The sequence below is a fragment of the Bradysia coprophila genome (assembly GCF_014529535.1).
Source record: "Bradysia coprophila strain Holo2 chromosome X unlocalized genomic scaffold, BU_Bcop_v1 contig_416, whole genome shotgun sequence".
Taxonomy (NCBI): domain Eukaryota; kingdom Metazoa; phylum Arthropoda; class Insecta; order Diptera; family Sciaridae; genus Bradysia; species Bradysia coprophila.
The window spans coordinates 120587-143333 of record NW_023503334.1 but is presented as its reverse complement, the minus strand read 5'-3'; the positions used below and the strand labels follow the sequence as shown (position 1 = coordinate 143333).

At 35.1% G+C, this 22747-nt stretch overlaps 3 protein-coding genes across 4 annotated transcripts in view; 1 reads left to right on the top strand and 2 right to left on the bottom strand.

Annotated features, from left to right (window-relative positions):
• The first annotated feature begins 367 nt into the window (after positions 1-367).
• Positions 368-3144, top strand: LOC119069921. The gene is made up of 6 exons (XM_037174142.1): positions 368-385; positions 520-669; positions 828-2020; positions 2079-2355; positions 2436-2755; positions 2826-3144. Exons 2-6 carry the CDS (start codon positions 539-541, stop codon positions 2951-2953), a joined length of 2049 nt encoding a protein of 682 aa, XP_037030037.1. The 5' UTR covers positions 368-385; positions 520-538; the 3' UTR covers positions 2954-3144.
• A 240-nt stretch (positions 3145-3384) lies between these two features.
• Positions 3385-7560, bottom strand: LOC119069942 (polycystic kidney disease 2-like 1 protein). Its single transcript, XM_037174167.1, has 9 exons — positions 7169-7560; positions 6885-7109; positions 6695-6832; positions 6012-6102; positions 5717-5947; positions 5132-5374; positions 4843-5063; positions 4708-4782; positions 3385-3547 (listed from the first exon to the last, which is right to left on the bottom strand). The coding sequence occupies exons 1-9, from the start codon at positions 7558-7560 to the stop codon at positions 3451-3453; spliced, it is 1713 nt and encodes a 570-aa protein (XP_037030062.1). The 3' UTR covers positions 3385-3450.
• Positions 7561-10139: 2579 nt separating this feature from the next.
• Positions 10140-22747, bottom strand: part of LOC119069923 (M-phase inducer phosphatase-like) — a 107017-nt gene continuing 94409 nt past the window's right edge. Inside the window, exons 1-4 of one of the 2 annotated variants that reach the window (XM_037174144.1) lie at positions 16805-17149; positions 11354-12171; positions 10950-11289; positions 10140-10868 (exon numbers count right to left, since the gene is read on the bottom strand). In XM_037174144.1, the coding sequence (XP_037030039.1) occupies positions 10598-10868; positions 10950-11289; positions 11354-12171; positions 16805-16857 (1482 nt within the window). In that variant the 5' untranslated portion in view covers positions 16858-17149 and the 3' untranslated portion in view covers positions 10140-10597. Of the gene's footprint in view, positions 10869-10949; positions 11290-11353; positions 12172-16804; positions 17150-22747 lie in introns of those variants that run through there. The other variant, XM_037174143.1, reaches the window with a different exon arrangement.

The window sequence follows — 22747 nt, the reverse complement described above, 5'->3', positions numbered from 1 at the left end:
CGTCCACAGATACGTAAATAACTATTGTAGCTTCTTTGAATTTTTAACAGTCATCAAGCACTGCAAGCAACAGTAGTTCAAAACAAAATCATATCGACAACATTTTTTAAAATATCGCCGCTCGTGAGATGCGTACTTTAAAATCTCCCTATTTTTTCGGAATAATCTAGCGACAATAACCTTCTATTGCGTAATAAAAAATCCTTTGATGCGCTTTAGAAAAGCGTCTTTTTTATCATTTATCTAAGGGTAGTCGACGTAGTCGAGCTGTTAGGAAAGAAAAAGTGAAAAAGCACGTGATTTCAAGCAAAAAGCTGAGTAAGTTACGCTTCAAATTCCGTAAAAAAATTGCATTGAAGTAAACTTTGCAAACTGTGTACTGCATGTACGTAACTGACTTCAATTTTAAATTACCAAATGAAAATTTTCAGATTATTTTAAGGTTATTCGCCATATTCTATTGTCAAAGCATTCCAATTCTCTTTTGCAGTCAGTGTACGGTTTTTTTTAAATTTGTAGATATCTTCCAGTCGTAAGCATGGATCATATGTGCAATTACTGTCGTAGGCCGGCAGAATTAATGTGTCAACGATGTCGCGATCGATATTGTTCGAAAAAGTGCCAGGATGTCGATTGGCCACAACACAAATTATTCTGTTTCCCAATGCCGTAAGTAAACGATATCGAATCAATACTTTTTCTATTGTTTTTACGAGTCCCGCAACCATATGAATCAAATTCAGCCACTAGGGCGCATAGGTTTTTTACAATCCTTAGTTTCTGTTGATGGCAAAAGACATTTATTTATGACTTGCGTCTTGTTACAGCTCACTGGTGAGACCACCGGACGAAATGACCTTCGTTAAATCAGAACCAGTTGAAGTACTACGACCTCCGAGTCCATCTTCGAAATTCCGAAATATGAAACTGGCAACCGACAATGATACAATTTCAAAGGCTAGTCAGCTTGGAAGTGCCGAAGACATTTTAAAAACGAATGATTCCATCAAATCGAATGGCATGTTGGGCAATAATGTTCCATCCGCTAATATAAATTCCAAGACTGGTCAACAGCCATTGCCCGGAAAAGATGATATTATTCCGAAATCGAATGGTTCCGTCAAAGACAATCGCATTTTACTGAATAATGTTCCACCAGCTGTCGTTCAACAGGAAGTAAAAAGTTCAGTGAAGCCAGCGTACTATAAGACGGACAAAGTTGATGCTGCGTTGATGAGAAAGCCGGGAACGTTGAGTGCAGTTATGCCGAAACCGGTCCAACCACCATCAGCTCAACCACCGAAACAAACAATTCAAGAGCCGAAACAAGACAAAGTTGAGCCACAAAAGCAAGATAAGGTTGAGCCGTCCATACAACAGAAGGTCGAGCCTCCCAAGCAACAGAAGGTCGAGCCTCCCAAGCAACAGAAGGTCGAGCCTCCCAAGCAACAGAAGGTCGAGTCTCCCAAGGAACAGAAGGTCGAGCTTCCCAAACAACAGATGGTCGAACCTCCCAAGCAACGAAAGGTCGAGCCTATGCAGCAACAGAAGGTTGAGCCAACCAAGCAACAAAATGTTGAAGCACCCAAGCAACAGAATGTCGAGCCACCCAAACAACAAAATATTGCGCCACCCAAACAACGAAATGTTGAGGCACCCAAGCAACAAAATATTACGCCCCCGAAAAAGCCTGAGCCAGCACTTTCGCCTGTTGAACAACCAACATCTGGACCGTGGATGAAACCTTTCCCGATGGATGATAACGTGTTTGTCGAGATTACTATTCAGTATGTGGCACAAGATGGTATTGTCTGGGTGTCTTTGGCAAATAAAGAGAACGAGAACAACAACCTTCTCCGAAAAGTCAACAAAATCGTGTCAGTGGCATCCACTCCGAGCCCGACCGACATCAAAGTTAATTCACTGTTTCTCGTACCGTTCGAAGACATTTACTATCGAGGCGTTGTTTTGAAACCAGTTACGTCGGACGACACTGTACTAGTCCGATTAGTTGATTTCGGTAAGATTTTATTGATCGAATGTCCCAGCCATCTCAATTTGATGCCTTTAACTTACAGGAAACGAATGCGAATGCGGCATCGGGCAGCTTAAGGCAGCCCTTCCATCTGTGTGCGAGGCGAACGCTTATGCATTCCCTATCAAATTCAAAAACCCACGCGACACCGAAATCGGCAGTTCCATCAAAGTTAAAAAGGTGTCGACTGAACGCGATGTCATAACAGTCATAGTCGAAGGTGAAGCGGATGTGACGCCCAATATGATCACAATGAATGACATCGATACAGTTCCCCTGCCCGTGGGTGCAAACAAAGATCTTGTTTGCTTGGACTTCAGGTTTTAATAATTTTATCTATGGGTTTTGTAAAATTAGCTTTTTCTTCATTTATTAACTCTTGCTATTAACTTCTTCTTAGCAACGTTGGATCTGGTTATGTGTCATTGTGTATTGCCGATGCAAAGGCTGTCAAATTTATCGAAGATATGGGACCGCAAATGAGCAAATATTGCGAAGAAACGAAAGACGAACACTGTCCCCAAGCGACTGAATTGTGCTTGGCCAAATTCGAGGACGAAGGATGGTTCCGAGCACTTACACTCAAAGTGATCGAACCGAATAAGTTCGAAATCATGTTCATCGATTATGGGAACATAATCACAGTCAGCAGTTCGGCCATCCGAAAGATGACCGACGACTTCACACATCCGTGTTTGATGAACCCGTGTTACATAAAAGGTGAGTGATTCGTGAACACGGTGAATGTGATGAGGAAGGAGATAAATTTTCCATTCGCAATTGTTCACAGATTTTCCTGAAGCACCGACCAAAGACGACATTACGAAGGCTGCCATTTACTTTGACGCGAATCCAGCTCTTCGTGCTGACTTAATTGAGAAGAACGGTGACAAGTACTTTTTGTCTGTCAAATTCTAACTTCTCAATTTGCTGTTTCTCTTTTCTTTCAATTTCATTTCGACGGAATTCGTATTTTCTTCGACAATTTAATTTGACTAAAATGAACTTTATTTACTTAAACGATGAGATGTTAACAAAATGGGTAAATTTTGACCTACCCGCTAATTGAAAAATGATTTAAGCGTTGACGCAATAAAATGTTAAATGAATTTTGTAGGCTTTTTGATCAGCGTTGGATAAAATTCTTGCTGCCGGAATATACACTCACCCAATTCATAGGTCAAAGAATATTCAATACAAGTACTGTGTCAAGCCTTAAAATTAGGGACTGTTAGCCAAGGATTGCGCTCTGTCGTTACGCCTGAGGATCACAGGTATGCATGTGCTAACGTAACAACGTCTGCTGCGTTGTCAACTCATTTTTTTTATTAATTTTGAGAAAAATGTTCTTTTGTTGACAAAAATCTTTTGAATTCTAAATGTAATTCAGGGTCTGATCGTTGTTCCGTACAAATCTATTTTTTGCTGGTTTTACAAACCTCCAACAACCGATCAAATTTGTCGGCCATTTGTACCATTGCATCTTCCAGCGATGTAATTCTTTCGTTTAGTCTGAAATAGGATACAAAGACGAAGTGTTATTGTTGAACTTTGACTGGTATTCGGTAGATAGAAAGGTAATTTGAAGTTATGTTTCGTAGTCTGGAAACAGACCATCTCAACCTGACGAATCTTATATGTTTTTGGGGGGAAATGCTTTATTCAAATTCTTCGATAAAATTAATTGAAAATCTCCACGAAAATTTGCTCCTGTGACATTAAGTCTAGTTTCCATCGACTTCGGAAATTTCTGTACAGACAAAAATACCTTCATCAGAATGAAGGAGCAGTTGGGATATTGGAAGATCATGTTATTTATATGAAAAACGAGTCATCAGAACAGTCGGAGCGTTTGCTGCGACTGAGCCCCGTACAAACCCGTATATCTATTTGACCGTAGGCCTATTGCGCCCGTTAATATAGTTACAAATTATTATGTAATGTGTACATCTTAGAAATTGCGCACAATGCCATTACGAAGCGTACGACGTTTCTTTCAAATGAAACAAAAATTTGAAATTTTTTTAATTTATTGAGTATAAATACACATAGAGCCTCGTATCGGCCTCAATCCGAGGACCCAAATTTAAAATTTTTTGCAACTACATTCTATTGGGCCTTTGATTACCTTCCAAATGAAACAAAAATTACGAAAAACGGATGAAATTTACTCGAGGTTTATGTAAAATGCACATAGCGCCCTAGTAGCGGCCTTAGTCCAAGGACCCAAATTTAATATTTTTTTTCAACAACATTCTATTCGGTGTTTAAATGAGACAAAAATTAGGAAAAACGGATCAAATTTACTCGACTTATATGGAAAATACACATAGGGCCGAGTAGCCTTGCACTTCTAAGACCCTAAAAATTTTTGAAATCGGATTTGATTTACTCAAGATATCGTCGTGACGGACAGACAAAATTTTTATTGCGGATTCGTCATCTAACACTTTGCCCTTACCGTCTGCTTCGAATGCCATCAATTACACACGGCATCGTAAAAAAGCTAGCAAACGGACGAGAGAATTTTAAAAAAATTCGATAATTTTTAGAAATTAAAATTTTGAATAAAAAGTGCTTTCAGCCTCAGAGGTGGTTCTGCAAATCGTGTCTACATTCTTGGAGGACTGCTAAGTTTTTTCGACTTTGTTCTGTTAAAGAACTGAACTTACCCGTTAAATAGGGCCGTCAAAGTATCGTCGTCAATGCATCGAAAAACGTCTTCAAAGAGTACACTCGTCTTATCTCTGTAATTGAACAGTTTTAGAGTTTTTGAATTTGATGGAAAGATGTATGGAAATATTCACAGATCATTTGTTTCTCCGTCACTACCATCGACAGTTTCCTTTTTTCGACGCTTTTCATGCATTTTATTCCTGGTTTTCTTTAGGAATGGCATGCAAGCCGCTAAATGTTCCACAAATCGATTACACTTCGCCTTAATGTAGGACCCAATTTGAATGTCGCTGGAAACGTTTTCGCTTTTCACTTCCGAATATGTGTCGTTTATGATTGCCAAAAACATATTCTAAAACGATTTACAAATGGATTTATCTGAAGAAGCTATTCGATCGGAAAATTTGTTGCAACACTTGCCAGCAAAACGAAAAACATGATGAAAATGTAGGTGATAAAGAATATCGGCCCAAGAATTCGATTAGCCTGTTCAATAGCCAAATAGTCAAAATCGCCCAAAATCGTTCGCAGCAATGTGAACAATGAATCTCGAAAAGTTCGGAAATTTTCATTTTCCGTTCCGAATAATATATAGCCAAGCTGAGCGTATGCAATGAATGCCACAAAGAACATAAAACCAAATCCTAAGAGATCTGTAGCACACTGGAAGTCATAACTGCTTTAAATCAAAGTTTTTTTTCGTAGTGACTATTCGCAGGCGCCTGCCAATAGTCAAATTATTACTAAAGATGCAAATGGCAGGGGCCTGCCAATAGCATCTCCCTTATACAAAATGCTGTTGGCAGGCGAATAGTGTTTTCCCTTTTACGGAGGCTTTTGACAGGCGCCTGCTAATAGCATTTTCTCTTTTACACAGGATATTGGCAGGCGGCTGTCAATAGTATTTTTCCCTTTACAAAGACTATTTGCAGGTGAAATGGCCTGCCAATAGCATCTACGTTTATTTTTCGTATTCAAAATACTCTCCATCTACTCTACACTAACCCGTTTCAATGTTGTGCAGAACTGCTGCATTGTTTTGTTGAAACTGACGTACTTGAATATTTTGATCCACACCAGAAAAACACAGATCGCAATAAAATTATTGTATTGCTCTTCGCAGAAAGCTAAGACATCGAGGCTTATGTATTTATTCGGGAATTTCATGTACTCATCGAACTTATGTTCAATATATTTTAGTCGATATACTGAAAATGCAAATGAACCGAAGGATATCTGGTGGAAAACATACAATGAAATGGTATTAAATTTCTTGTTAGTGTAGCCGGTAATAATTCACCAATATTATTAACATATCAACGATATTCCACACTGATTTGAAATATGACCAAGACTCACTGTACAATTCGAGTATCTCGACCATGGTGTACCTAAAAAAATCGATGGGGTGAGGATGTGCTTTCAATTACGTTTATCGCGCGATAAGGGATCATTCATAAGTAAATTACGTAAAATGTTAAATAACTCGAGAAATGTGCAGCCTGCGAAGTTATAGTATGCTACGGCTACATGAAGTATATAGCGAGACATGTACGTACACGCGGGCTTGCATGACTTATATGATATTGATTCCTTTTTATGTATCGTCCAAAATCATTAAGAAGGGAACAAAGAATGATTAAGTGATAATAATGAGGTGAAAATTGTATTTTAGAAGGGGAAACATTCTCTGCAGACATTCTCAATTGTAGTGAATGTATGAACTGAACGAATTGAATTTCTCTCATCGTTTCATATGTATGATATCATAGCACTGTTCCAAGCATTAACACTGTTAATTTAACATAGAGTCCACAATAGACCGCTAAGGTGTTCACACAATTTCTGGCACTGACACATGTACACGTATCAAAATTTCGAAGCTTATTGACGTCTGACACACGATTGCTAATCCTAGGATCAGTGCTATGGTGATAGGCAAACAAACGTACGCCAACAGAATCTATGTGCTGAAATGCTTACCAACAAACCATAATTAAAAAAGTGATTTCACAAATCATCAGAAAATAGTTCTGTGAATTGACAAAAGTCAACAGCTTCAACGTTCGAATTGAGAATGATGTTTTAATACCGCCAGTGGCTGGAATCTCTGCAATCAGTCTAATAGTTTAATTGAAAATGGATTTTGCTGACGTTAGATCGCCATTCTTACTTAACAATACAGAAGAGGTTTTGGTTGGTGTTAAACAATGAAAATTCCAGTAACACCAATCTAGTACCTCGAGTGATCCACCCTCCGTCCTGCAACTCTTTTATCTGGCTTTCGCTTTTGCATGAATCAGCCGAGATGTCTAAATAATAACCACCACCAGCATAGATGTGTAAGTTGCCGTACAGAAACATGTCTTTTAATTCTTCGGAAGTGTGATATGTCCACCTAGCGAAAGGTATTGAAATTAATTTTTGATTTACGGTTTAGCTAGCTTTTAAGAATACGGAGTTCCATTGTTCGGCCCGAATGGGAGAGTGTCTTCAAGTGAATGTTGATATGAGCCATAGCATTCGCGAAAATTTCGCTTAAAGATTTCATCGATAATGCACGAATCGTTACGCACTTTCAGTTGTTTGAGTCTTGGTGGTCCCATCAATAAATTTTCCTTTAGAACAGTAAACTTTTGATACTCCATATTGGTTCTGGCATCTTTATCACACCTTCCGACATCAGCGTAGATACCGCTCAAGAAAACGTTATTCACGTACACCCAATAATCGTCGATGAGACAGATGTCTCCAAAGGTTATTTCCACATCATTGTCCACTTCGAACGGCCGTTCGATGAATAACTTTTTTATCATGCTTGACATGTAGAACATACTTGTGCCTGACATGTCCAGGGTGACTATACGAAAATTGGTAGAGTCAGTTAGTTGTAAGCGTTTAGAATTGGAATATAACAAAAACTGTTTTTACTTATCGAAATTACAGCTAGGAACACTATAAAAAACAACAATTCAAGCAAAGTGCTTTTAATTGTTAGTTCATCATATTGCTTGTTACTTTTAGTTTTGCGAAATAATTGCAAGAATGACATTCCGAATTCTATTTTGACTTTAAATTGACGGACTACTATTAGTTCAGGACTTTGGTTTACTGTTAATTCTACGGCTCACAAACGTGCCTTGTTCATCCTAATGTTTTAACGACGTTTTCAGTTTACTGAAATCATTTGTAGTATTTCCGACATAAATTTAACTTTCGGTAATATCTAAAGGAAGGCTAGCCTTATCAAGACTACAATAAATTCATCAAAAGTTATATTTATCAGCAAGTTTCGAAGGGACTAGAATGGGTTTCAAGTCCTGAAGTAACAGTGTAGCTAGGCAATAGTTCTTTAAGATTTGTTTCTTATTGTGTTGTTTGGAACATTAACATCATATCAGGGTTTATTTTTGAGGAATTTCAATTCTCAAAAACTTTGAGAAAGTTTCAAAAAAAAAATCCTAAAAATGCAGAACTTTTTCTGATTTTTTTGGAACTTTGTCCAAAATTTTCAGAACACAAAAAAAAGCCTTGCATCATATACTTACCTAAAAGGAAGCAAAGACAATAGGTCATATAGTGTAATTATGCTAGACTCGTTTAGGTAATTGTTTGGACACTTTCAATTTTGGCTAGTGACATGCTCTTCCTTCCTCTCGTCAAAAAAAATGGAAAGCGTAAATGGATGATGTAGTGCCATTTCATTTGTGTTTGTAAAGCGGTATACTCTTCAATATAAATTTTGTGCCATAATCCTTTGCTGTTTTAAGTTATTTCTGTATATAAGGCTGCCTCTTGTGTGAAGCAGACCAACAGACGAAAAATACATAATTTCAGGAAACTATCAAGTTTTTACGGTACGGTCTGGTATTCAGATGATATCCGGAGCTAACAGGTTTGGCCATTTTGTAGTTACTTAGATACTTGCCTCTTAGAAGATTTTAAAATGACAAACAGCATATGGGGTTCAAGGTTCAAAACAGGTTCATGTAACGTCAGGTTCAGGTAATCGTGATGTTCTAAAAAAAATTCCCGATAAATTCAACGACAATTCCAGATTCAAATCCGATTTATGATTGTGATGGCCGAATGGTGTGCAAGATTGTGATGAAAATTTAAGTTTTTTTTCAGAAAAAAAAAGATTTTTTTTTATATTATCGAGGTCTATTACTAGGAAATCAGCTTTGATACAAAGTAAATTAAATTTTATATTTATTAAACTAGTAAGGGTATAGAGCTCTTTATTACACATGTAATAATCGAAAAATTAACTCTCTTTCTCTCTGTCTTTTCATTAGATTCGTTTTTCCATTTTCTGTTGTCATATTTTCTTTGTCAAAATCGAGGGAGTATGCACTTCCTTTGAGTAACCTGCATCAATCATGTCCATCAGGTTTAACGGAGAGTTCTCAGGTTAATCGGATTAATTGATAGTTCGTTAACTTTTTGGTTAGTCGGAGTGCATAACCCCTCGGTCAGAATTTCATTTTTTGTTTTGCAATACACTCGACGGTACTTGACCGAATTCATTGTATAAGCATTTCTTCCGAAATATTTCAAAATTCTGTTGTTTTTTTTATATAAATTTTTCGTTTTTATTCGTTTTTTTGTTTTGTTTTAATTTGAATTTTTTTAATTTTATTACGACTAAAATCATATAAAAAATTTTCTAGAATTTATTTAAATGCTATTGCGCCATAATTTTTTTTTGTATTTTTCTTTAATTTACATTTTTATTTACTAGTGGGGGCATTTTTGTTATATAAATTACTATACTTTACTCGAATAATGTCAGACAATGGTTCAGATATTTCCATTTTTTTAATTTTCTTTTACTAATTGGTCAATTTTAAAAACGGGAAATGGTCCGTCAATGATCTGAGGACACAAAAAAAATAGATTTCATTACCATTCGGCCCACACTATCCGTTTATAGTGTTCAATAGAAAAGTAAGTGAAATCGTTTATTATTTTTCCGAATTTAAAAATTGAAAATTTGAAAAAAAAGTTAAAAAAATGAAAATTTATGTCGTCCAAAGTCAAATAATTTCTTTCATTTATTTTCATTGTACATAAACACACATATATAATAATAGGGATTATTTTCATTAAAAAAACAACAACAAAAATGAGTTTATTTTTCTCGAATTTTAGACATTTAAAATGTTTGTCGAATATAATTGAAATAATAAAAAAAAATATTTTTTGTGACAATACGATTAAAAAAATTATTTTTTCGGTTTTGTTTTTCTTTCTTGCTCGTTCTTTCGCTCAAAAATAAATAAGTTGATTAGAAACTAGGATGTTGAACTATTTAACAAAAAATAAATTTTTTTAGTTTTTTGATGTTTTTTGTAAGTTTTTTTTTAAGATTTTTTTTTAATCAATTTTTTGTTTTGTGTGGAGGTGTGTTTTATTAGTCCTAGAAGCCTGCGGTACTATGTATACTCATAATATAATAATAAATGCTCACTTAAGTCTTATTTTTTTCAGCTCATTATAACGAAATAAAACAATCTATCGATTAATATGAATCGTTTCGTTCCATTTTGTTCTTTTCTCAGCGGCTTCTTGTTCATTAATTATTTTTCTTCTGTTTAGTTTTTTGTACACTCCTCTTATTTGAATCGGTGGACGAAATCACAGTTTTCTTTTTTTTATAAAAAAATAAGCACCGGTCGTCAACTGCGGTGAATATGCAAAAGTCCCATTTCTAATATTTTGTCGTAATTTCATTTTCTTTACAAAAAAAAATTTAAAAAGTTTTTCTCTTTTCGGATAATTTCTTTTCGGTTGTTTTTGAAAGGGTCATTCTGGTTTTCGTTGACAGAATTTTATATGATTTCCGTTTTTCACTTTTTAGATTCTTTTATACTTCATTTTCCATTACAACAAAAGTCGAGACCTTGACTTCCCCGTCCTACTTAGAGTGACTCGGTCGCCGCCATTCCAGCTTTTCGTTGCCGCTCGGAAGTGCTTATAGTATGAGTCGTACGCTGGTTCCAGCATCGGCAGGTACGTCTTTGGGTCACAAAGATCGGTGTAATATTTAAAGAATTCTTTGTAACCGCCATCGAGTAGATAGATTTCGGGATAGTGCAGTGCTGGATATATATCGTTGTTGGCATCTCGATCTTTTGTCCGTAAGAATTTTGCTCTGTAAGTGAGAAAAACATCCGTTAGAAACACAATTCCTTTCAATGCGCTCTCTCTGTAGCGATCTATGGCATCCACTTACAATTTGGGTCCTCGGTGTGAGGAGAATTCACAATGAAATATGATTATATTTCTCTTTGGTTCAACTGGCACCACCGTCGCCGTTTCAGTCTTTGTACTCATTAAAACACGATATATGTCATCTTCTGTGTATAAATTTTCAGCACCCCTTATGTGACCACCTTCAAATTCGTACGGATATCGGCAGTCAATCACACGGTATGAATTTACTGCATTTTTGTAGTCTCCATTTAAAAGCCTTGCCATTGTGTGCACGGAAATACAGGTCAAATCTCGTTGCTTACCGTTCGTTATTGGCAAACAGAATGGTTTACTGTGGTCTCCAATCAAGCCTAGATCAGCTGGAATGAACGAAAAAAAAATGAGTACCGAGTTCACACGCAAAATGTTAGCGAGGTCGCTTACCTTTTTCAAGCGCTTTCATAATATTGAGACTAGAATCGATCATTGAAAATGATTTTTGAAGCACTGGTCTAGCTTGTGGTACATTCTCCTTTCCCTCCATCTCTGATTTCCACCGCTTACTGTTTATGGGACTGCACACACCTCGTTCGGACCGCTTGAAACCATGCATCACAAACGGCGGACTATTTTCACCAAGCGCACTTACTCCTTCCAGGCCATCACTGCTAAGTGACTGTCGATTCCTCCTACTGGAAGTTGTACTTTCGTTTAAACTCACTCCTCGCCTCAGCGGCGGATGTGTCATTTGTCCATGAATAACCGAATCGAAATTGGCTGGTGGCAAATTATCATGATCTTCCATCGCATCCATTTCCAGCAATTCCATATCATAATCGTCATTTGAATTGGACGATTCACCGATACTGTTCAGTGGATGAAAAATGCTACCCAAATTTTTCGGGCTCAGTCGTGTAGTCGGTGTCCTTGGTGAATCCATACGTTTTGGTGCTGTGCCGGACGGTTCAATGAATTTCAATTTCCGACATGCACTCTTAGTGGTTGCACTGGTATCTAGTGTGTTGAAAACGACCTCGCTGAATGGACGACGTTCGATGTCACTGGATGGTGTGATTGTGAAATCCGTTGGCAGATTCTCATGTAACATGAGAGACGATTCGGATGGACTTATGGAACATGGCAGCGGACTACTTAGCGGTGTGTTATCATAAAAAGACATTTCGTTGGATTTTTCCGGTGAATTGCACGCATCCATTGCTCGTGGAAGCTCAGATGCTGATCCACAGACTAGGCTGCTCGCACTGAAATAAACAGAAAAGAAAAATTAAAATTAATTACTGGCTGAATGATTGAGGTGATGAAAGTTTAAGTATACCAAGTCTTATAAACGAAATGCTGTACATTCCTCCTCCTTTTTTTGTGTTAAAACGTAATTGCGTGAGTAAATTAAAATTATTGAAAATTAATTCACAAAATAAAAGGTGTTCGACACACAAACGAGAACTCGAAATGTGTATGCTATTACGCTGGCGCAAAGTGATCAAATGTGAAAACGTTTCGTAATAATATTTTGTTAATGTACCCGGGGAATGGATGCAGTACACGATAGACGATTCGTAACTTGTCCAAAACATACACACACACTTAGGGTGTAATATTGTGAGCCCTATATATAGGGACCCTTATGGTTATATTTATACACATTTTTTTTCCTTCATACAGTTTTAAAGAGGGTAGATAAGTCACAGTGGTGGCGCGAAGCAAAAAAAGAACGTTATGCCACCGGGGAACATATTGGAGGTAAATAGTCAAATGTTTGCTCATGGTTTAACATTACGTCATACACTGATTCGAGAGCCAGTAAATTATGTTTTGCCTATCAGCATAGGCCTGATTGCTAGTGTTAGAATTGTAAGTTTATTGGAAGATGAGAATCACGAACAATTTTATTTTGAAAATTTTTAGTTTTCCACATTAATCCGAACGGATTTCTCTTAATGTAATATGAACAAATATAAAACTTCACACACAGTTTCTAGACTCATCGAAACCTAATCAGACGCCTATGAACATTCACTTATACGGACGTGACTGTATGGGTGCACTGTTGTTAATTCAAAAGCGACCACATGGTAGAGGCAAAGAGAATAAAAATGCATTGCCCGCCAAGAAACAACACACAAATACGACGAGAGTTCTTTTTTTTTCGTGTTCAATCGTACCCTCAGCATGTGTAATAACTAAGTGGAACACCCTTCTTCAGTTCAAAAACCTACCAATACCACTGCATAGATATTTTTGTATACAGAGTCGAAACATTCAACTTATATTATGGTGAAAAAAGACGATATATATACGAAATTCAAGTTTTTTTTTTATTTATTTTAACTATTTTACTCGTCATGTACACATTTTGATTGTGCATACATATATAGCATAAACAGGAGTTTTCCCTCTATCTCTTGGTTAAATTAAAAATTAAAATGAAAAAAAATTCTGAACTTACAACACATATAACTATATGGATGATTTACAAGTCATACATGATGAATCAAAAAAAAGGGGGAAGACGGCACATCCGAATCACTCTTAATTTCTGCTTTGTCTCAATAAAATTAAAAACAAAAGAAATATAATTGTCTTCCGTGACAATTATTTCGAATTTATTGAGACAATCTCCGATTCATTCAAAAAATGTTACAAAACCAAAACAAATAGTGTTACGACGAGACACAACACTCATGACCTAGCCCAATAATTTGTTGATGTTTTTTTTTTATATTCTTCATTCATTTCGGATTTTTATGCCGTAAGTTTCTCGTAAATATAGGTAATTGAACTTTTAAAAACGGAATGACGAAAAACGAAATAATATAATGAATGTGTGGGCATTTTTATTTATGAATAAATAATAAAAAAAAAACATTCAAGAAGAAAAGAACAAAACTGAAAACATTTTACGATCAAGACGATCTGGTAGCCGATATACAAACCATCGCCAAAAAATTCTTATCAAAACATGTGATTGGTGAAAGGAAAATAAAGTTTCGTTTTTTCGTATGCTCTTTTCGCTTTCAACTTTTTTAACGATTCACCGAACGTGATAATTTAATTCCTCCTTGAGTTGAGATGTATATAAGGTGCAAAACATTAAAAAGATACAGGCGCGAAATGTTAAGAAGATGATGCATTAAAATGTATTTCTTCCTGATTAGGCTGATAATCTGTTAGCAGTGAAAACACCTTTCTTTTGGAATAAAAAAAAAAAAAACAAATCGGTAAACGGTTTGTGGTTAAAGAAGACACGTTGAATGAACGAACAAGTTGTGACCAAAGGAAAACGTTTGCTTAATTATTCGTAAATACTTTTAGCTGGAAAGAAGTAAATTTCTTTTCTTCTTTGTCATGGGACCCATAATGATTTTAAATCATGGTACATCGTACCACTCTGTAAGTAATTATTTTTTTTGCCATTGCACACAATGACGGTGTACCTTTTGAACAGGAGTAATTATTACCGTCGAGGTAAAGAATCGAAAACATTTACCGATAATAACCGAAAGGAAAGCCGTAAAATGGTTCTATAATGGGCACGCAAATAAAAAGAAGTTTGCGCAGAAGTCTCTTGGAGTCATAATTTCAGATTCAACTCCAAGGCTAAATACTGCAGTTTCATCCATTTTAATATAAAAAAATATGGAAAAATAAAAGCAACGATTGTTACCCACACACACAGAATTGTCGAGGAATAATCATATCAACAATCTTACTTATTCTTGGTCATATATATGTGCATTTGGTATGGTAAAGAAAACCTCTTGAGCCATGCTGAAGAACTTGTTGTTTTCTTATTCTATTTGTAGAAAAAGAATCGAAAAACGTATAAAAATAAACTCAGCTGCATTGTATGTATTGCACTCGAGATACAAAATGTGCCCTTGCCTTTTGTAGTCAGCTATATATGTGACTTAACGTTGAACGCGAACCGATGATGAAAAAGACGAAGGTATTATTGACAAAAATAAAGAGAAAAAAACACAACAAAATTGAAGTTACAGGTAATTGTATGTATCTAAAAACAATTACGAAATGATATTGAACTGTTTTGAGACGGAACGGGCACACACTGTTCTGTATAATGGCATGTGCATCGGAAGAATTCTGATTATAAATTATTTACACATTTGTTCGAAATTGCATTGTGCACGGCATCTGTATATAATGCAGATAAGTTTATGGTGACCGGATCAATCGGAAATGACCAATTCAAAGCGACAATTAACAGAATGAAATAAACTTTCAGGAAAAATCAATTACGAATTTTTATAAAAACAAACAAAAAATAATTGAAAGACACTTTATGTTCGTCGATAAATAATTGAATTAATTTAACATAACGAATAATTATGCGACAAAGTGGATGAGGAATATTATATGTATATATGCGCGGCAAAAGCGATATATGTGCTGTGTGTTTCGGGAACAAAATACCCTTATTAAGAAACCAAATTTATTTGTCCATTCTTTAAGTGGAAAAAAAAATATTTTTATTTTGGAAGGTATAAATGGCGGAAATCATAAATATATTTGCATTTGAATAGGATAGGGTTCGTTGTTGAGCCGATATGAACAAAGAGATCGTGCTTACGAGATATTATAGTTGTTTTTAATAGGTGTAACGATTTTAAAATATTTTTTTTATTCGTTCAACGAATTATGGGTTTTCCAAATATTTTTTTTTGTGAAGAGAAAAAATTTGAACTTTTCATTTACCTGTTCACATCTTTTTCTGAGCACGAGTCATATGTTCAGGATTGTAATAAAGGATTTGCCGAAATTAGTTCTCTGATTCGCGAAGGAGAGAGATTTTTTTCATCGGATTGATAACAAACTTTGTGCTAATTTTACCACCATCGAATATATTTGTAGCGAAACATTTTTCGTTTAAATTTATTTTGAGAATAATGACACAATCTAAAATACCAGTTATATTCACTGATCATAATTTGTAAAATAATCTATATAAAACGGACGAATCCTAATTAATTTCGTTGGAAATTTTCTTAAATTACATTCATTCATATCATGAACACAAATCTACTGAAGAAAGAAAAAAAATAAAATAAAAAATATTTTCGATAAAAATTTCGAATTTATAAAAATAATTTAACGCCGAAACTATATACCTCATACTGTTAAACCTTTTGATTAAACAAATTGATGGCGGTATCACTTTAGTCAACCGTTTGAATGACGAATTAATAAATTTAGACTTTTATTTATGAATAGAGACGAAAAAAACACACCATCTTAATGTTCATGTATTATAGATAATGTTACTGAAAATTTCAAACGATTTTTTTGATTATTTATTTAATTCGTACAACTGTGAGAACTTGAAGAACATAAAACTCTAAGGTTGTTAGAACATATCAACGAAATTAAAGAAAATAAAAAGTCGTTAACGTCCGCGCAAACCGTCCAACCCCAATTAGTAAATGTTAGACGTTCAGTTCTTGGGGATTCGATACAGTTTCCGTGTAACAAGTTACAACGATTAAGTACACACTTTGCGTCTGGTGACAAGTATAAAATTAGCACAAAAATTGAAAATAATAATCAATTGTCGTAGGCAGCTCAGGAAGTTGATAAGAGGAGAATTGAAGAGAAAAAAATCATTTTTCTGTTAGATTAGGCCGTCTGTTTTGTTTTTAAAATAGAACATTTCGAATGAACTCTCAATTTAGTCTATCATCGATTTGCCGGCTGGTTTATTATAAATTAAAAATTTAGCTTCACATAATTGCGGCTTATCTGACACAATTAGAGAAAGAGGAGATAGTAAGAGATCATTTCCCGTTTACAGATCAACAATTTATACTTTAACATAGATCCGTATAGCTAACACTAGTATATAGTTCTTGATGTATTTACCTTGTGCATGTCCATACAATTTCCTCGTCCGTCATATTAACCCAATTGTTCATTTAATCCAATTTTATATAAAAAATGAGTGTAAATTTGTTTAGAAAATCCGAATAGTGTCAATTTTGAGACACTAAGCACTCAAAAACACCGCACAACACACCACAACTCTTCACACACTGCAGTATGATAAACGAATTGTCGTCTCTTCCCTAACGATAACAGCTATAATTGTCCGATATATTCAACATAGATAAGTTGCTATTCTTTCTACAAAATGCTAAGCACAAAATGAAAAGAAAAATATACACGACAACGAATCTCACGCAACCGTACGAAGCGAATGTTGAACTGGTTAACAAAAAGTTACGTTCCTTCTTTTATCAACTTTCATTCATTCATCCCCCCTACCTACAGTTTTCATACGATATTTTTTCGGGGTTGTATGAGTAGAATAATACTAAGATCGCACAGACTATAATATACTAGAGACGAGATCAAATCATATGCTATGGAAGAAAATCTTTTGTAACTGAGGGCTTACATGGAAAAAAAAGCTGCTTTTACAAACATATTCATGCATTTTTTATGTTATATAGATCGAATATACCTGCATTATGTGTGGCTTTTTGTGAGACAGAAAATTACCTTATAGGCTTTGATTTTTGATGGATTTTGTTTGTAATTTATATGTTGGTGTTTGCCTGTACCTATTGAAGATTATTTGATTAAATAACCAGCACTGGATACATAAGGGTTTTATATTTACACTAAAAGCAGATTTTTTTTTCTCGATGGACATTACATCCACAATATACATATAAATGCAATTCCTTCTTCTTATTGAAGGAGTGTCTTTATCGGCTATAAATGGAATAGAAATTTTTCCCTTATACGCCTACACAATTAATCTATCCATTTCAATTTGATGCACTGTGATAAGCCAGTTATTTAATGTTAGTTAAACGTTTTATTTAGATCGCCGACAATATTGATATTGTTCCAATAAGAATTGAATTCAGCATTAACGTTAGATAATGTCTAAGTCCATTTGATGAGAGAGTTTTGTTGCAGGACTTTAGTTATGAAATGGAATCTAGGGTAAATCTAAATATCTTTCCGGTCGCATATATCACTCAAAGCCAAATCTTGGTTCGATTTGTTCGATCTGAGGGTAAGACATTCAAATTCTTTAATTGCATTTGGACTTTGAACCCTTCTGGAAAGTACTGAAATCCATCAACTAACACATTAAAAATTGGGAGGGAAATTTTGGTAGCCCAGCTATTTACCAGAAACCTCATCCAGCCATGCATAGTTATAAAGAAATTGGAAATACATTTACAAGACACTGAAATGTAAATTTGGACCATTGCCAACGGAGCGAGTTAAGTAGTATATGCAAAAATTGAAGATTTAAGTACGAAACCAGTCGCACTGTTTTTTTTTTCCTACATATACTCCACTCCAATATATCACCGTCAGCCAACACCAATACATTTTTACCGCAAAATAAATCAATTTGAATCTGTTAATCCAAATGGAAATCAGCTGTGATCTACATATACACTAAAAGGAATTCAACGGGAATGCCTTTTCTTCTTACAAGACTCTGTCTAGACAGAACAAAATGTATTTCTTTAGTAAAAGAATAAATAAAAAGTCAGAGTCAAAAAGCAATTTTGCCAGATACCTAACCGTAAAGGATAGACGGAGAAAGAAATATCCATCACAATTTTAAGGGATGAAAACATGGATCTGAAAAGTGCAAATAATAAAAGAAAAAGTTACGGGGTGACCGTGAATATATCAGTTTCATATGAAGCGAGAACTTTCCGAACAAAATGGAGATTCAGGACATTTTTGCAAGAAATTTCGTTATTTCGTGGCTATGACGAAGAGCCTACCAGCAGTCAATGACACACAATTTCGTCCATTTCTTACTAATTCTTATCTTTTCTGTTCTACAAATTTTTCGAATTAATGCACAAACGAAAGTGAAACTTAAGAACGACCCTATACCGAACGAAAAACGAACAGCCAAATAATGTTATGGTTACAATATCTGTGCGGAAAGTCTTAAGGGAAAGCAAATATAAAAATGTTGTACATAAAAGTTGAATGTACTGCAGACCTAAAGTGGATGAAACAAAAATGCACACACATACAGGAGAAAAAAAACGAGGGTATATATCTACTGCTCAGGGTAAAGAACGGGAAATGACGATGCAACGATTGGTTGAACGGAAAGGGAAGCAATATCAACTCATACATAATCACCGAGTAAGATTAAACGAAAAAAATCTTATTGGAATCGCAGTGGCAAAAAAGTAGTTTATTGAATAAAAGTGACCTTGCTGATCAGCTGACTACATTTGGTGCATTGTATTCGTGTATATAAGTCAGGTAGTTTTTCAAGATTTGAAAAAGAAAAAAAAATTGTATTGTGAACAGCATATTATATACGAACGATTGGCACCCCATATTAAAATGGGAAAAGATTATTTTGCCGCGCTAATTTCAATCGTATGGTAAAAGAACTAGAAAGGTGGTCGACTGAATTAAGTTGTTTTCCTTTGATACGAAATTTATAAGCACACCAATTTCTGATTTTGTATTTCCAATATTGAAGGGTACTTCTGTGTTTCACGAAAACAGTTATTGTTTTGTGATACATAGAAACTTTGCCTCTCATACCCAACAGTACCGAGCACATCAATTTAATGATGTTCGGTAAATTGAAATATTAAAAAGACATCAGGAAGATGTAGAAAAGGGGACAGAAATTTGCTCCAAGATCGCATAAGTCCTAACTTAGGCTCTTGGACTGATCATTCCCGATCGGTTTTTTATGACACCCTATCTAATTTGGGAAAACGAAACTCTGAAGCTAATGAAACTTTGAAGAAGATGAAATATAAATTTTAGAGCTGAAAAATAAGATGCAGACTCTGAAGACAGAAGTCAGTAAATTCTGATATAAGGTCCCATCAGCTCGTTGAAAAAAATACAGCCACAACTAGCTACAAGTACCTCATTCAGTAATTATCCTGACTGTCCCATGAAAAATTGAAAATTAGAGCCACTGTTATCTGCGATCCACAGCGACGACAAGAACAGCGAGCTCTGATTAGTGTGGTTTTATATATATAGCAGAACAAATTGTTATCCATAGGTTGCTGGTTCAAATCCGTCCATTGTTAAAACGATGTTATTTCTCTGATTGATAATCAACGAATGATCTTTGATTTGCAACTAATTTTCTCTTTGCAGTTACTTGGGTTTCTATGTTATTTTATAATCAATTTCCATACTTAGTTTTCACAGTAACACAATCGATACAATCAATAAAGTGTTGTGAACCGTTCGTCTAAAACAATTGCAAAATTTTAACTTCAAAACCACAATTAATGTAAAGTTGATTTCTGATTTTGTTTTTCTGATTAACAAGAGGCCGATTCTATTGGTACCCGGGTACAAATAGCCAAGCAACACAGGTAATGCTATTTGTATGTACCCGAGTACAAATAGCAGCTCAACACAGCTGATGCTACGGTCTACTATTGGTACCTGCCTGGGTACAAACAGCCTCACAACACAGAGCTTTCTATTTGTACCAGGGTACAAATAGCCAAACAACACAGCGCTTGCTATTTGTTCCGTTAACAAAATCCCGACATACTTGTTAAAATATCGTCTTCAGTTCTGTGTAATAACCTCCAGTACCATGAAATCTTGACTGCACGCAAAGGTCAAAGGTGTGATAAGAAATAAGGCTTCTTTCGATTCGAGAAACCGAATTATATTTAATGGGTGAATACATAAAAAATCACCTAACACTCAAATATTGGTGACACCAATATTTAACGTCTGTTAACTATATGAACCCATTCAATTCAAGTTGAAAATGTGGAAAAACCATAAAAGTTAATACGAATCGTGAAATAAGACGAGAATAGCTTCGATTCTATTTTATTATGTGACTTTGACTTGCATTCACACAAAAGTACCATAGTTGGTTCGTTTTGTTTGTTGCTCTGAGTAAAAATGAAAAGTATCCTTCACTATCAATTTTCCTACCTAGTGAAATGAAGAGTTGATGAGAACTTAATGTTTGTGTTTAGAACATTACAATCTTAGGTTCCATATGCTAAGCGAATGTAAAGGTGGTAACAACAAAAAAAAAAGATTTTTGATAAACTTTAACGTTCAATTCGATTTTGCATACTAACCCAAAGACGTTGATATAAGACGCATATAATCATCATATAGCAATAAGTTACAAATTCAATAAAATTCTATTGGACAATATATGTTAAGTAACAGGATGGAGATGGCATTAATAACGTTTTTCACATTCACCACAACATAATCATCATTATCATCGTCATCATTAAGACCCAATCATGAACTTATGATTTAACAGTTAATCATATTTAATAGAGAAACAAAGCAAAATCCGTGTTAACAATAGACAAACAGTTAACACTGTTACTTATATTAAAAAATTCGAAAAGCACGTGCCATCAAACCGTACAGGAACAAATCTGAAATGCAATGCGCAAATGCACCCTAATTTTCTGTATTATTCTCTTCAGAAATGAAGAATGAAAAGGAGAATTTACTTGTGCAGATGCTCGTCGAATTATAGGGTTGGACGCAGGGCTCTATCAAACCAAACATGTTGCTTGCACACATAAGCTATTTTGTTCGATGAATTTCACAGCCCTATAAAATACACACAGCTTAAGTGCTAAATTTGAATAGTTCTGCCTAGGGGTGGTGCATTATGATATTTCTCTGTATATATTTATAGATCTGTATGACGTCCCGTCTGCTGGTGTTCGCATTGGGGTTGACGTTTTATTTTATATAAAATATTTTTGGCAGTTGCGAATCGAGCGCGAAATTGGTATTTACAAGAAATTTGTCTGTCTGCGGTCAGTGTTCAACTGCTGTAACGCATTGATTTACAAAGCGAAAAAATATAGAGAGATTTGACGGTGGATGACGAAGTGCCATAGCGTACAATACAAATGTTTTTGTTACTAGTTGGCACATTTATTGTCACCTGATTATGAAAATTGTATTTCAGAATTCGTACATTACGATCGTAAAACCTCTGCTGTTTGGGTTTTCCCAGTACATGCCGAATGAATTTCTTGTTTCAAAGGAACATTTTTCGTTAAAAGCGTTGCCATATACGAGGGGCATATTACTTTCACATAAAAATGGAATTTTTAAAGATTTTAACAAAAATTCTTTAGAAGTGAGTCTTAAGCGTAGAAAGAGTCTTCGAATTTCCCTTCGACCATATTGCAAACGAAACGTCGACATAAAAAAAATGGAAACACAACTATAATTGCTAGAACGTTCATCGACAATAAATGCAGACATTAGATTTGCGGACGGACAACAATTTATCAGTCGGCTAGTGCGACAAACCTGATTAATTATTTTCAATTGGAAAACTGGAAGGTTTAGCGGGTTTAAAATGAGCAATGATTGATACAATACAATTGAAAATGTTGCCAGTTATTCAACGGGCAGCAACAATTTATTTCCCTAAACGTCTTCCTTACATAAACAAATCCAGTTTCCACGAACAGCCGAATACCATACCTATAACATATGTTAAACATATGAATCTTTATTTTCAAAAAAAGGGTACACAGATCCTCTTATATATGCATCCATGTATCTTATCCGCTCGCAAAAGACTTTACATGTTCAAAATATTTATATTATATAATAGCCAGGTACAAGAAAAGAAAAATAGTTCACACGCGGAAGTAATATAACGACTCAAATTGTTTGAGTTAACATGTCGAACGGGAATATTCACGCAGCAATTTCTGACATGTTGTTTTGATATTTTATGTTTCACGATTTGTTTTCTCAATATATAGAGACTTCAGACGATCAAAAAAAAAGTTAAGGACTTTAAACGAA